Here is a 12376-nt window from a genome sequence, read left to right as displayed (position 1 = left end):
TTAGTGCCAGAGATTTAAATACATTTATTAAGAGTTAAAATTTCCAATCTATACACTCACCTAACATGAGGAAGGTACAGACATCAGTGGAACTCTGACTACTTCTCTTGATTGATATCTCCTGTAGGGGTCTGTGGAGGAAACCTTGGTGAGCCGTCAAGCTCAGGGCTGTGTAATCCTTGGGAAACCATTGACACATAACCTCAAGTGCAGAACCCAACGTGCATGCACCCAGGCGGCGCCTTCATCACACAGACGAGGATAGAACCCATCATACCAGCTGTTCCTTTTCAACTATTGCATGTTCTTTAAAGGATAACTCCACCCTAAAACTAAAATCCCTGCATCTATAGACACCCACAAACTAACATACCTGTAAAGAAAAAAAAAGCAGTAATTATATTTCAATTTTGAATCCAACGGACCCGATCTCCAGCGGTGGAAGCTCTGCAGAGGACACCGATGACAACGGCTGTGAAACGAATGGGGGGGTGACGTTACTCATAGACTTACTATGGTGCTTCCGTTGTTGGATGTATCCTCTGCACCTGCCTCCACAGTGAAGCTGTGGCTGACAGCTCAGCGTGGGATCGGGTCAGAGCGGCTTCAGAAAAGGTATACAGATTTCTTCATACGGGGTTAAATAGGTAATGTTAGATTGTGGATGTCTATAGATGCAGGAATTTTAGTTTTAGGGTGGACTTCTACTTTAAGGCTAGATGTGTGATCTTGGTCAAGGCACCATACAAATGACATCATTCTACTGGACAAGGCAAAGAACATGGGATAGTTAAGGAACACCCAGTTCTATGGGTTCTATCCCCCATCTGAATGTGATGTCAGACCCGCCAGGTACATGTGCATTGAGTCCTGAACGCTGAGTTGTGCGACAGCAGCTTCCCAGGGATTACTTAGCCCTGAGCTTGACAGCTCACCAAGGTCTCCTCAACGGACCGTGGGAGATATCAATCAGAAGAGATGACACTGGGCACATTCACATTGTGTTTTACACCAAGGCAATTCTTTTTTTTTTTTTTTTGCTGGTCTAGATATGTTCCTGCCCCCCTAAAACTTGCGCCTGAAAAAAAGCCTCATCTGAAATCCTAGTGTAAAAGCCCAAGTGCTTTAACACTGAGACGCTGCGCTGGCAGGACGTTAAAAAAAAAAAAAAAATTCCTGCAAGTAGCTTCTTTGAGGCGTTACACCACTCCTAAAGCGCCCCTGCCTATTGGAATCAATAGGCAGCACCGACAAAGCACCTGCAAAGCGTCACGGCAGCGGAACTTTGTGTGTGCTTTGAACCCTTTATTCGGCCGCTAGTGGGGGTTAAAAGTGTCCCACTAGTGCCTGAAAAGCACCACAAAAACAAACAACGGCAATGCACAGGTTTACCGCCGACACCCGGGCGCTGGCAGTGTGAAAGGGCACTAAAGCACAAACACAGAAAAAATAGATCACACATTACATAGACTAGTATAAAATACTGACAGATGCACTAGAATTCATGTGAGGAAATTGCAACTAGAAGATTACTTTATGGCTGGCTAATTAGGGATAACCTTTCAGTTTGAGAACATTTAAAAAAAGTGATTTATACAACACACCAAGTTATTTTTTTAATACACTGTCCATTCAAATGTGAAAAAATGTTGATTAGTTTTAAAATAAACCTCTAACAAACCTGGGCTATTCAAACTGAGAATTTGATAACTAGTGTTTTTTTATCGTCAGTGACAAAAGCATATCAAGATAAACACTAAGTGCAGAGATATATGCAGTTGAAGCAATCCTATTAGAGGGAAAAAAAAAAAAAAAAAAACACACACAGGAGCAGGTATACCTGCAAAATAACATAAATGTAATGCTCACCAATTCCACACTGCCAGAACACCACTCCACTCAGGAGAAATCCTCTAAAACCCCAGCAAGCAGAAATGATGCATTGTCTAAGCGCTGATGTAGAAGCACAAACAATAGGAATGTTTGAGGACTAACAACATGAACAGCCACAGAGTACGGCAGATGGGAAATACATTAAAGGGTAATGTAAACATAATTCTGAACTTCAATTATCCCGATATCAACTGGGCAGAGGGAATAGCTCACTCACTAAAGGCCCGTCACTTCATGAATGTTTTACAGGACAACAGGACAACTTCATGTCACAAATGCTGGATTCCCCAACTAGAAAGAATGCGCTGTTAGATCTATTAATTCTGAACGATCCAATTCTGATCTCAGATGTGGAGATGCACAATAACTTGGGATCCAGCAATCATAGAATGACCGCCATTACCATAAATCACAGGTAAAGGAGGCATATGGATAGTACAAACACTACATTCCAAACGAGGCAATTTTCCTGAGCTACAGTCATTGCTACAAGACATTAATTGGGACAAAATTCTAAAATCATTGAACGCAGAAGAGAAATGAGAATGCTTTAGGGACATATTCAAACAGTGCATTCCAATGCGCAGAACAATTCTACATTATATAATGTTTTCTTATTGGCTGATAAAAGCAAACTGCAAATCAACTACAAGTTTTATGAAACTCAAATACATGGCTACCCACAGACTTCAGAGGGTGGTCAATGACACCGGCACAACCTGTCCGCCACCAGGGTCTGCCTTTCTAAAGCTAGCATTACATTAGTAAAATCCATCTAAAATGTATTTTCAAAACATTTGTTAGATCTTCTATGGTTAGTGGGGAAAACTCAAAGGATCAGGATGAGAATTTATTTCTTGAACAAGTGTCTGTAAATGTGGTTTTCTTTAAGGAAAAATGCACAGAATGTTTACTTCTGGTATTCCACTCAAAAAGCTGGTCAATTAGTGTGAATGTTCGAATAAAAATCTGTATATGGTCAGCTTAAAGAGCCGTAGGTGGCCCTGTCAACACAACTGTACTCATGCTGTTTAGCGGCTTGAATGACAGAAATCTAAGATTGTATGGCCTGCCTAATGGAGCTGCAGAGTTCTCTATTAAAGTGGTTGTAAACCCTTATAGACCACTTTTACCTACAGGTAAGCCTAGATTAAGGCTTACCTATAGGTGCAAGAAATATCTCCTAAACCTACACGGTTTAGGAGATATTTGCAAAAGACAGGCACCGCTGTCTGCGGCGCGCAGGAGCACTGAGCGTGCCGCTGCCAGCAATGCATAGAAGCTCATTTTTTACCTTTGCAGGGAAAAAAAAGAGGAAGTAAAACCCATCAGGGTTTACTTCCTCTTTAAAGGTGTATGTAAACCCTAACAATTAGCTTTCCCAATTTGCTACCTTTCAGTCTGTTAAATATATGTCAGTATGTTTTATGTTATAGCTGTTCAATAAATACAAAAAAATATGATTTTGCTATAAACTTTGTGAACTGACAACTTTCTGTGCTTTTTTTCCTACAGTATGTACAAGGAAGCGTTGTGTATACGAGGAGGAGGGGAAGGAGATGAGAATAGGTTTGTGTCCCTTGTAACATAGTAAGGAAAGGGCTGACGACGGGTTCTTAGCAATTTAGAGCCAAAAATACACTGGGTGGATTTTAAAAGACAGGAAATGGCTGTATTCAAAACAAGGAAAGCCCACTTTTGCTTAGAAACCAATAGGCTATCGCTAAGCAAAATGCTTGGAAAGGAGCAAGGACTTCCCCAGATTGAGGTTAGTCACAATACAAAACAGGCTGCAAAAGTGAATGTACAGGAACATTTTAGGAGGCCAAGGCTTGTGTTCGGAGCACACAGGTTTGTGACCTTTCAAAAGATTGATGCATGCAGTTCTCAGCCAAAACAATTACCGTACGCACTATGTGAATACAGACAGAAATGTCATGCTTCCTCATGTGCTGGGCCCTAAGGCCTCATTTATGTGGGTGCTTAGGCCTGTATACTGTGAACAGGCTTTTTTTATGGTGTGCTGAACCATACCTGGGATCCCCCATTTCTATCATAGGACACTGAAGCTCTCAGGATGGAAGGACTATTCCTTTTGGTCCAAGTGATGACAAATGAGGAAATCTGCCTTCCAATTGTGCACTCCAAGGATACGAACAGAAGATATTGCTGGGAAGTGCATAACTGTCCAATAGATGATCAGACTTCATTCAAGGTTGTCTGACTCCTTCCCAAAAGGCTGGCTTCTGTTGAACCGGATGCCTTACACAGGTGCCAAATATCAGCTGTTTTATATTGAACCGGCCAATGTCGCCCAACATTCGGCCAGTGTGTATGGGGCTTAACTCACACCGCTATTCCATCTCCTGCAATAGACTAAACAAAGTCACCTAAAAAGACAATTCCAAGTAATTTTCCGGGTAATATACACTCACGTAGACAGATGACCCCCTAATCTAAATCAGAAAACAACTTGTTGATGTATAGATCGTCTGGGACTATATTGACCACAGGTTTACCCTCCCTGATTCAGAGCATAAAAGCCTGTGTTAATTTACACAATGGAAAAGTTAAAGAGGAACTGCAGTGTGCTCACATAATTTGTAATAAAAACATCTTTGCCATTCTGAAGCTTCCCTCTAACCACTTTACATATACTGTGCTTCTGTACTTGCCAATAAGCTGCTGCCTCCCTGGATTTATGCAGACACACACCTTCAGCTCTGATTGGCCCTCCTATGCCTCCCCTCCCTTCCTGGCAATCTCTCTCTCTCTCTCTCTCTCTCTCTCTCTCTCTCTCTCTCTCTCTCTCTCTCTCTCTCTCTCTCTCTCTCTCTCGAGAGAGAGAGAGAGAGAGAGAGAGAGAGAGAGAGAGAGAGAGAGAGAGAGAGAGAGAGAGAGAGAGAGAGATGCATGATGTCATAAGCCTAGGCTTTTTACCAGACAAGAAACAGATGGAAAGTTGAAAAAAAATTACTGCAGTTCTGCTTTAAGCTGACAGCCGAGAGTCTGTGAATGACCACTTGCATAGTATGCAGATGTCTGATAATATGAGTGCACAACCTGCACTAGGCATAGACATGGGCTGAGTACTAACAGATAGTCCATAATCAATGTGCTGCACACACCTGCTGTATCCGAAGATGGTCTCCTCGGGGGCTCAAGGGCACAGTGAGTAAAAAGTAGTTGATCCCCAAGAAAAACATGACTTTGTACTTGGTGTGGAAACTTTTGTTGGTAAGCACAAAGGTAAGACGTTTCTTGTAGTTGGTCATCAGCTTTACACACATCTCTGGAGGGATTTTGGTACACTCTTCTTTAGAGATCTTCTCTAAAACCTTAAGGTTTCTTGGCTGTCACTTGGCAACTCGAAGTTCCAGCTCTCTCCATAAATTTTCTATAGGATTAAGGTCTGGAGACTGGCTAGGTCATTCAATGACCTAATGTGCTTCTTCTAGAGCCACTCCTTTACTGTCTTGGTGGTATGTTTTGGGTCATTGCTGGAAGACTCACCCACAACCCATCAAGTGTTCTGGCTGAAGAAAGAAGGTTCTCATTCAAGATTTTATATTACATGGAACCGCCCATTGGCCCCTCAATGCAGCAAAATTGGCCTGTACCTTCAGCAGAGAAACCGCCCCAAAGCATGTTGTTTTCACCTCAGTGCTTGACTGTAGGGAGGGTGTTCTTAAGGTCATAGTCAGCATGGTTTTTGCTCCAAACACAGTGAGTCAAGTTAATGCCAAAGAACTCAATGTTGTTCTCATCTGACAAAAGCACTTTCTCCCAATCCTTCTCTGAATCACTTTGCTGTTCATTGGCAAACATCAGACATGTCTCTGTACATGTGCCTTCTTAAGGAGGGGGGTCTTAAGGGAGCTGTAGGATTTTGATCCATGCCAGCGTATTGTGTTACCAAAGGTTTGTTTGGTGACTGTGGTCCCAGCTGCCTTGAGATCAATCACAAGCTCCTCATTTGTAGTTTTTGGCTGATCCCTCACTTTTCTCATGATCATCCTTACCCTATGAGGCAAAATCTTGGAGCATGGAGCACCAGACCAAGGGAAATTGATGGTTATTTTGTATTTCTTCCATTTGTGAATAATCACACCAACAATTTTCTCCTTCTCACCAAGCATCTTGCTGATGGTCTTGTAGCCCATTCCAGTCTTGTGTAGGTCTACAATCTTGTCCCTGAAGTTCTTTGACAGCTTTTTGGTCTTGTCCATGATGAGGAGGATTGAATGGAAGAAATAATCTGTGACAGGTGTTTTTTATACACATAATTTGTTGTTAGGAGCACCTTCTTAAATTGACAGGACTAATCCGTGTATCATTACGGCAGTGGCTGCCGATGAAGTTTTAGGATGGGGGTGACAGACCCCGCCCTTTTTGACCCCTCCTACTTCTCATAAGCCCCACCCCAATGGAATCCACCCACTTTGTCTCCTCTGTTCCACTTGCTTCCACCCACGGTGTCAGCAGTATACAGCCCCAGAATCACAGGACAGAGTATACAGCTCAGCATGACACAGCTCAGGGTATACAGCTCAGCATGACACAGCTCAGGGTATACAGCTCAGCATGACACAGCTCAGGGTATACAGCTCAGCATGACACAGCTCAGGGTATACAGCTCAGCATGACACAGCTCAGGGTATACAGCTCAGCATGACACAGCTCAGGGTATACAGCTCAGCATGACACAGCTCAGGGTATACAGCTCAGGGTATACAGCTCAGCATGACACAGATCAAGGTATACAGCTCAGCATGACACAGATCAAGGTATACAGCTCAGCATGACACAGATCAGGGTATGTAGTACAGCAGGGCGGCTGGGAGCTTGTGGCACTGACAGCTCCCCCCACCACCCCCCGGAGCAAGGCTTATGGCATTCTAAAGGCGCACGCCCCCTTCCCCCGCAGGGGGTCCAGCACTTACTGGGCTGTGGTGTCCTCTCCTCTGAGTCCTGTATCTCCTCCAGAGAGTGGGTAGCAGGCAGTAGCTGGGGTGGAGGTGTCCGTTCCTCCAGCACGTCTCCTTTGCTCCTCTGGCTGCGCATTTCCTCTTCCTAAGTGTTAGTCATCATTATAGGATCGCCTAGCGCTTTGGCCAATCGTAAAACAGGTTTTATGACCTGCCTCCTGATTGGCAGAGAGGAACTTTAATGTGAAAATAGAGGACATTTATTTGCTATTGTCATTCATTTACTATTGTGGGTGGGATTGGGGCACGCTCTGCGGCCCGAGCCCACCCTTTTTTTGAAGCCCATTAGAGCCTCTGGCTCTAATTAGGTGCTTAAAAAAATACTCACGGATAGAGGGGCAGCACGAGCCCCCTCAATGCACGGGACGCCACTGTTGTAGAAATTTTATTTAAATATATTTAATATGTATTGTCACAGTGTCTCTCAGTGCTAGCTCTCCTGCAGCCCACTCTAAAGAGTGGACTGGGGCAGACTAACGCCACCTGAGAGCCGTTTTGGTAGTGAAAAGCTTCCTGTAAGTTGGGGAGAAGTGTTTGCAGAGTGGGGATATGTTAGTCAGCGAAGTGCCCCTGTGCAATGCATAGACGATTGTCTGGGGGGGGGATGTGTTCACTCTGCGAAGACATTATCCGTTATGGGGGGTGTCGCTCTGTGTGTCTGACCAGAACGTGGAGAGGCTATGGTGTGTCCCTGCAGATAATCTCCCATCAGCAGGAATGGTAGAATAATCCGGGTATACGTTGTTCTCTGAACAATGCAGAATAAGGGATTCACGCCAAAGGTAAAAACGGGAGTCTTTGTGTGCTTTTTGGTCAGGGACAGCGTTCATTAATTCTAAGGCCAGCCGTGTGGTTTCTATCTGTAGCTAAAGAGCACGGACAGGGGGCCAGGAATCATACACACTGCCCCAGCATAGCCACATCCATACACTGCCATAGTCATTGTTCATTGGTTGAGATTTGTACAATTCCTCCTGTTTGGCTGTGCGTGATTGGCCGATTGTGAAGCAATCAAGCTCAATTGTCATCACTATTGTAAATAAACAAAACACAGGCTTTTGAGGAAAGTCTGCCTGTGGAGACAAGGACGTAAAGGCAGTGGTTATGTCCATTTTACTCTGGAAACAGGGTTGAAATAAGATTCATGATACTAAAAGGCTGAAAACTGAGCTTATTAGCGCAGGAGACATGGATTGTGCATAAACTCACAATCTACAGGGGATCAACTAATTGTTTTTGTCACTGTATATACTTGCACTATGGGGATTACTATATAGATATTAGCTTTTTGCAAGTGATCTTTGACTTTTTAAGTTCTCTATAGGAGCCTAGTATCGTAGGCTTGGTATTAGGCAACATTTGAGCACTTTTATCGGATCTGTCCATGTATTTATGATTATGTTTTATTATTTACTGGCTCTGGGTGATTATGTTTGCTTGTGTAATGAAAACTCAAAGTCCTAAGTAGGTGGTACGATAGCCCAGCACTGCTGGCTCGATTTCTCCCGAGCTACCCTTCCACTTGCTTTTGAGGCTGCCGGGCACAATGACCCATTTATGGTACACAAGCTCAGTGTTGAACAGACTTTGAATAAGGATTTGTAACCTGATCCATATGAATATTGGCAAAAATCCTTATGAGGCAATATTGAAAACCAGTTCAGCTATATTTTGTTTGGAACAAGTGTTAGTTACCCATTTGCAGCCACCAAACTGACAGCTACAGCATGAAAAACCACCCTAAGCTTCGAAGTAGTCAAAAATAAAGTAACAGATATTATGAAGAACAAAATATTAACAGCTATATTAGTGAATATTCATTCCAAATGTAACGTAACCAAGTTTGGCAACCCTGGAAATCATCTCACCTATTGAGATTGAATAATTCCATCTAATTCACTTAGGACAGGTATAATGAGTCTTATTCTCTCCTTTCTTTCGATATACTCCAACTACAATTTCCTTCTTCGTTTTAAATACTATATATAGATCTCAAAACACTTTCTCTTTTACCATTTTGGTGTCTTACCCGACTAAGGATCACACCCGAAGGAGTTTCAGATTATCTTTGTACACTGTACTATTACATAAAAAGCATATGAATCAATTTGCTGAGCGAGGAGGGAGACTGTAGCGAGAGTCACTGCTCTTGTATACAACGCTAGATCAGAATGGGTCTCAGGTAAATATAAGGGAGGGGGCTGGGGGATCCTGCAGAACAGTTGTTTTTTAAACTTAGAATGCATTATGGTAAAAAAAAAAAAAAATTAAAAAAGTAAACTCAGAACCTGCATTGACTATATCTGGTCTCCCACAGTACACAGAACATGGAAATGCAATTATTTTTTGTAAACATAAACTGATAAATACCTTTTTTTATCAGCAGTATATAGCAGCCTTGTCACTTCTATCATTTCCTAGTAAAGCTTGTAGGAGGAGTTTTCATTCTCCCCTGATCATCTGTCTGGACAGTACTGATTGGCCCTGTGCTGATCACATGCACCCTCCCACGAAGAGAGCGCAAAAAAAAAAAAAAAAACACTTTCTAGCAATACACAACAAACTGAGCATGTGCAGACTGATTTTACTGTTGTGGGTTTTGTAACACTTTAAGGCTTTAGAACCACTTAAAAACCCGCCATAAACCCCCTAGATGTTCCACTATTATCATGATGAAGCATAGGAAAAATGGTAGTACAGGTCTACCAAATGTTACTTCCTAATAAGCCTCATACACACGATCAGACTTTGTACAAACTTTCCCGTGGATTTTTGTACAAAGGGCGTTGGTCCTGAACTTGTTAAGCATACACACAATCTGACTTTTTCAGTCAACTTTCACCAAATCACATGACTTTTCTGCTCTTTACTGCCACCTTTGGTCAACTTACGTATTGTTGTGTGAACTTTTGCATTGGTTCTGAGCATGCGTGTTTGTAAAGTCCGATGATTTTTTGTACACATGATCAGACTTTGCTCCATCAGACTTATGTTGTCGAAAAGTTTGTCCGTTCACACAGCCAACAAAAGTCAGATGAAAACCGAAAAAGTTTGTCCGATGGAGAGTACACACGGTCAGATGTTGCCTTAGAACAGCTAATTTGCATGTTTGTTTTCAAAAAGTCCGATCGTGTGTACAGGCCTTTACAAAGCATGTGTCCTGCACCAACTTAACCACTTCCCGCCTGGAGGACATTCATGGACATCCCCCAGCTTCAGTGGTTATACTGGAATGATGCCTCCACCTACAGGCATCATTCTGGTATGCACTTCTTCAGCTGGTGATTGCCTTTCATGCAGAAGTGATCTGAGTGGTTAATTAGCCACTCAATCACCTCTCCCAGGCCCTACTGTGTGATTGCAGTGTCGGGGAGCGATGCGGCCAGGGGTGATGGCTACCATGAACAGAGAGAGGAACCAACATTGTTTCCCTCTCTGAAAACCCCGAAACCGGGAGCGAAGAGTTATGTTGTCACTTCCGGTTCCGCCTTTGTTTACCTGCCCATCAGCCAATCGCAGACTGATCTGTATCTGACTGGCTGCATGGGAGGCTAGAGGAGCTTTGTTTTTTATTTCATGAAAGTTTTTTTTCCCCAAAAAAACATTGCGTTCGAAAAACCTCTGCGCAAATACTGTGTGGCATAAAAAATTGCAGCACCCACCATTGTATTTCTATAGGACCGCTGCAAAAATTATTATATTATATATTAGTATTTGGAGATGACTTTTTCATGTAGGAGCAAAGTATCAGAGTTGGCCCGGATGATATAAATAATAAAGGGCCCACCTCTGGTGAAAAAATTATTCAATTGCGTCAATCATTTTTTTGCAATGATGAAATAACAGCTCTCCCAATTGACACACATAATATATTTACCTCTAATTACATAATGGTCTAGAGCATGTTCCATTCTCTGTAAAGCTTCAGCCCGAGTGCTGCCATGGGTAACCAACTAATACAAAAAAAAAAAAAAAATTGAATTGAATGTGTTGTCAAGACTAATCCATATATCACCAGGTGTCATTGTTATACATTACTATCTACATATATTAATGTGTTAACAGATGGTAATGATCATACATGTTAGAATAATGCAGCTAAAAATATTTAGAGGACAACACATTGCACATATGATTATGCTCATTTGTACAGCAAATTGGACTTGATCCTTCAAAACATGTTGCAAGATCTACAATATTTAAAGCTTAAAGGGGTATTAAACCGCAAACAAAAAAAAATGGTATACATTGCAACTTTGCATACCCTTAGATGTAGTAGTAATTTTTTTTTTTTTTTTAGGCTTTTATCCCCTCTATTTTTACTTGATGATCTGACCATTATAACACACCTCCTGTATTAGAGTGTCCTCACTCAAGGCGAATGAGACAGGGGTACCTATGGACAGCAGCATTGTCAGTCTGGAGAGGGGACCTAAATCTGCTAGTCCATCTAACAAACTGAAGCTGAACTCCAGCTCACACTTTATATGCAGTTACAGCAAATAGCTGTTTTTTTTTTTCCTTTTGGGATATAAGTTTGTTATAAATAAATAAAAGCTGATTATTGTAAGCACCCCCATCAGTTGTAAATGGTTTGACTTATCCCTGTAAATGCTACATCTGTAAAATAGCTTGTTCCTACGACTGTATCACAAGGTGAAAAAAAAAAAAAAGGAAAGAAAGCCTATTAAAGAAATTGAATGCAGCCACAACATCAAAGCTACAAAATAATACATGTATGCTTTAGGGTTTAATAGTGCTTTAATAAAAGGTTGCCTCAAAGTACAGTATCTCACAAAAGTGAGTACACCCCTCACATCTTTGTAAATATTTTATTATATCTTTTCATGTGATAACACTGAAGCAATTACAGTTTGCTATAATGTAAAGTAGTGGGAGTACAGCTTGTATGACCGTGTAAATGTGCTGCCCGCTCAAAATAACTCAACAAAGCCATTCATGTCTAAACTACTGGCAACAAAAGTGAGTACACCACTAAGTGAAAATGTCCAAATTGGGCCCAAAGTGTCAATGTTTTGTATGGCCACCATTATTTTCCAGCACTGCCTTAACTCTCTTGGGCATGGAGTTCACCAGAGCTTCACAGGTTGACACCAGAGTAACATCATCATGGAGCTAGTGGATGTTGGAGACCTTGCGCTCCTCCATATTCCATTTGAGGATGTCCCATAGATGCTCAATAGGGTTTAGGGCTGGAGACATGCTTGGCCAGTCCATCACCTTTACCCTCAGCTTCTTTAGCAAGGCAGAGGTCATCCTGGAGGTATGTTTGGGGTTGTTATGTTGGAATACTGCCCTGCGGCCCAGTCCCAGAAGGGAGGGACTCATGTACTGTGACATACTGAAGCAGAGCATGTTGGCATTCATAGTTCCTTTAATGAACTGTAGCTCACCAGTGCCGGCAGCCCAAGACCATGACACTCCTACCACCATGCTTGACTCTAGGCAAGACACACTTGTCTTTATACTCCTCA

At 42.2% G+C, this 12376-nt stretch overlaps 1 protein-coding gene across 1 annotated transcript in view; it reads right to left on the bottom strand.

Annotated features, from left to right (window-relative positions):
* Nucleotides 1–12376, bottom strand: part of PCCA (propionyl-CoA carboxylase subunit alpha) — a 1052859-nt gene that overhangs the window by 532493 nt on the left and 507990 nt on the right. Inside the window, exon 16 of the mRNA XM_077482961.1 lies at nucleotides 10759–10834. Within this exon, the coding sequence (XP_077339087.1) occupies nucleotides 10759–10834 (76 nt within the window). The remainder of the gene's footprint in view (nucleotides 1–10758; nucleotides 10835–12376) is intronic.

This window comes from Lithobates pipiens, unplaced genomic scaffold, assembly GCF_037356315.1.
Source record: "Lithobates pipiens isolate NorthernLeopardFrog02 unplaced genomic scaffold, aLitPip1_a1.2 Scaffold_16, whole genome shotgun sequence".
NCBI lineage: Eukaryota > Metazoa > Chordata > Amphibia > Anura > Ranidae > Lithobates > Lithobates pipiens.
Note: the sequence above shows the minus strand (reverse complement) of the source record. Positions and strands in the feature narration are given on the sequence as shown.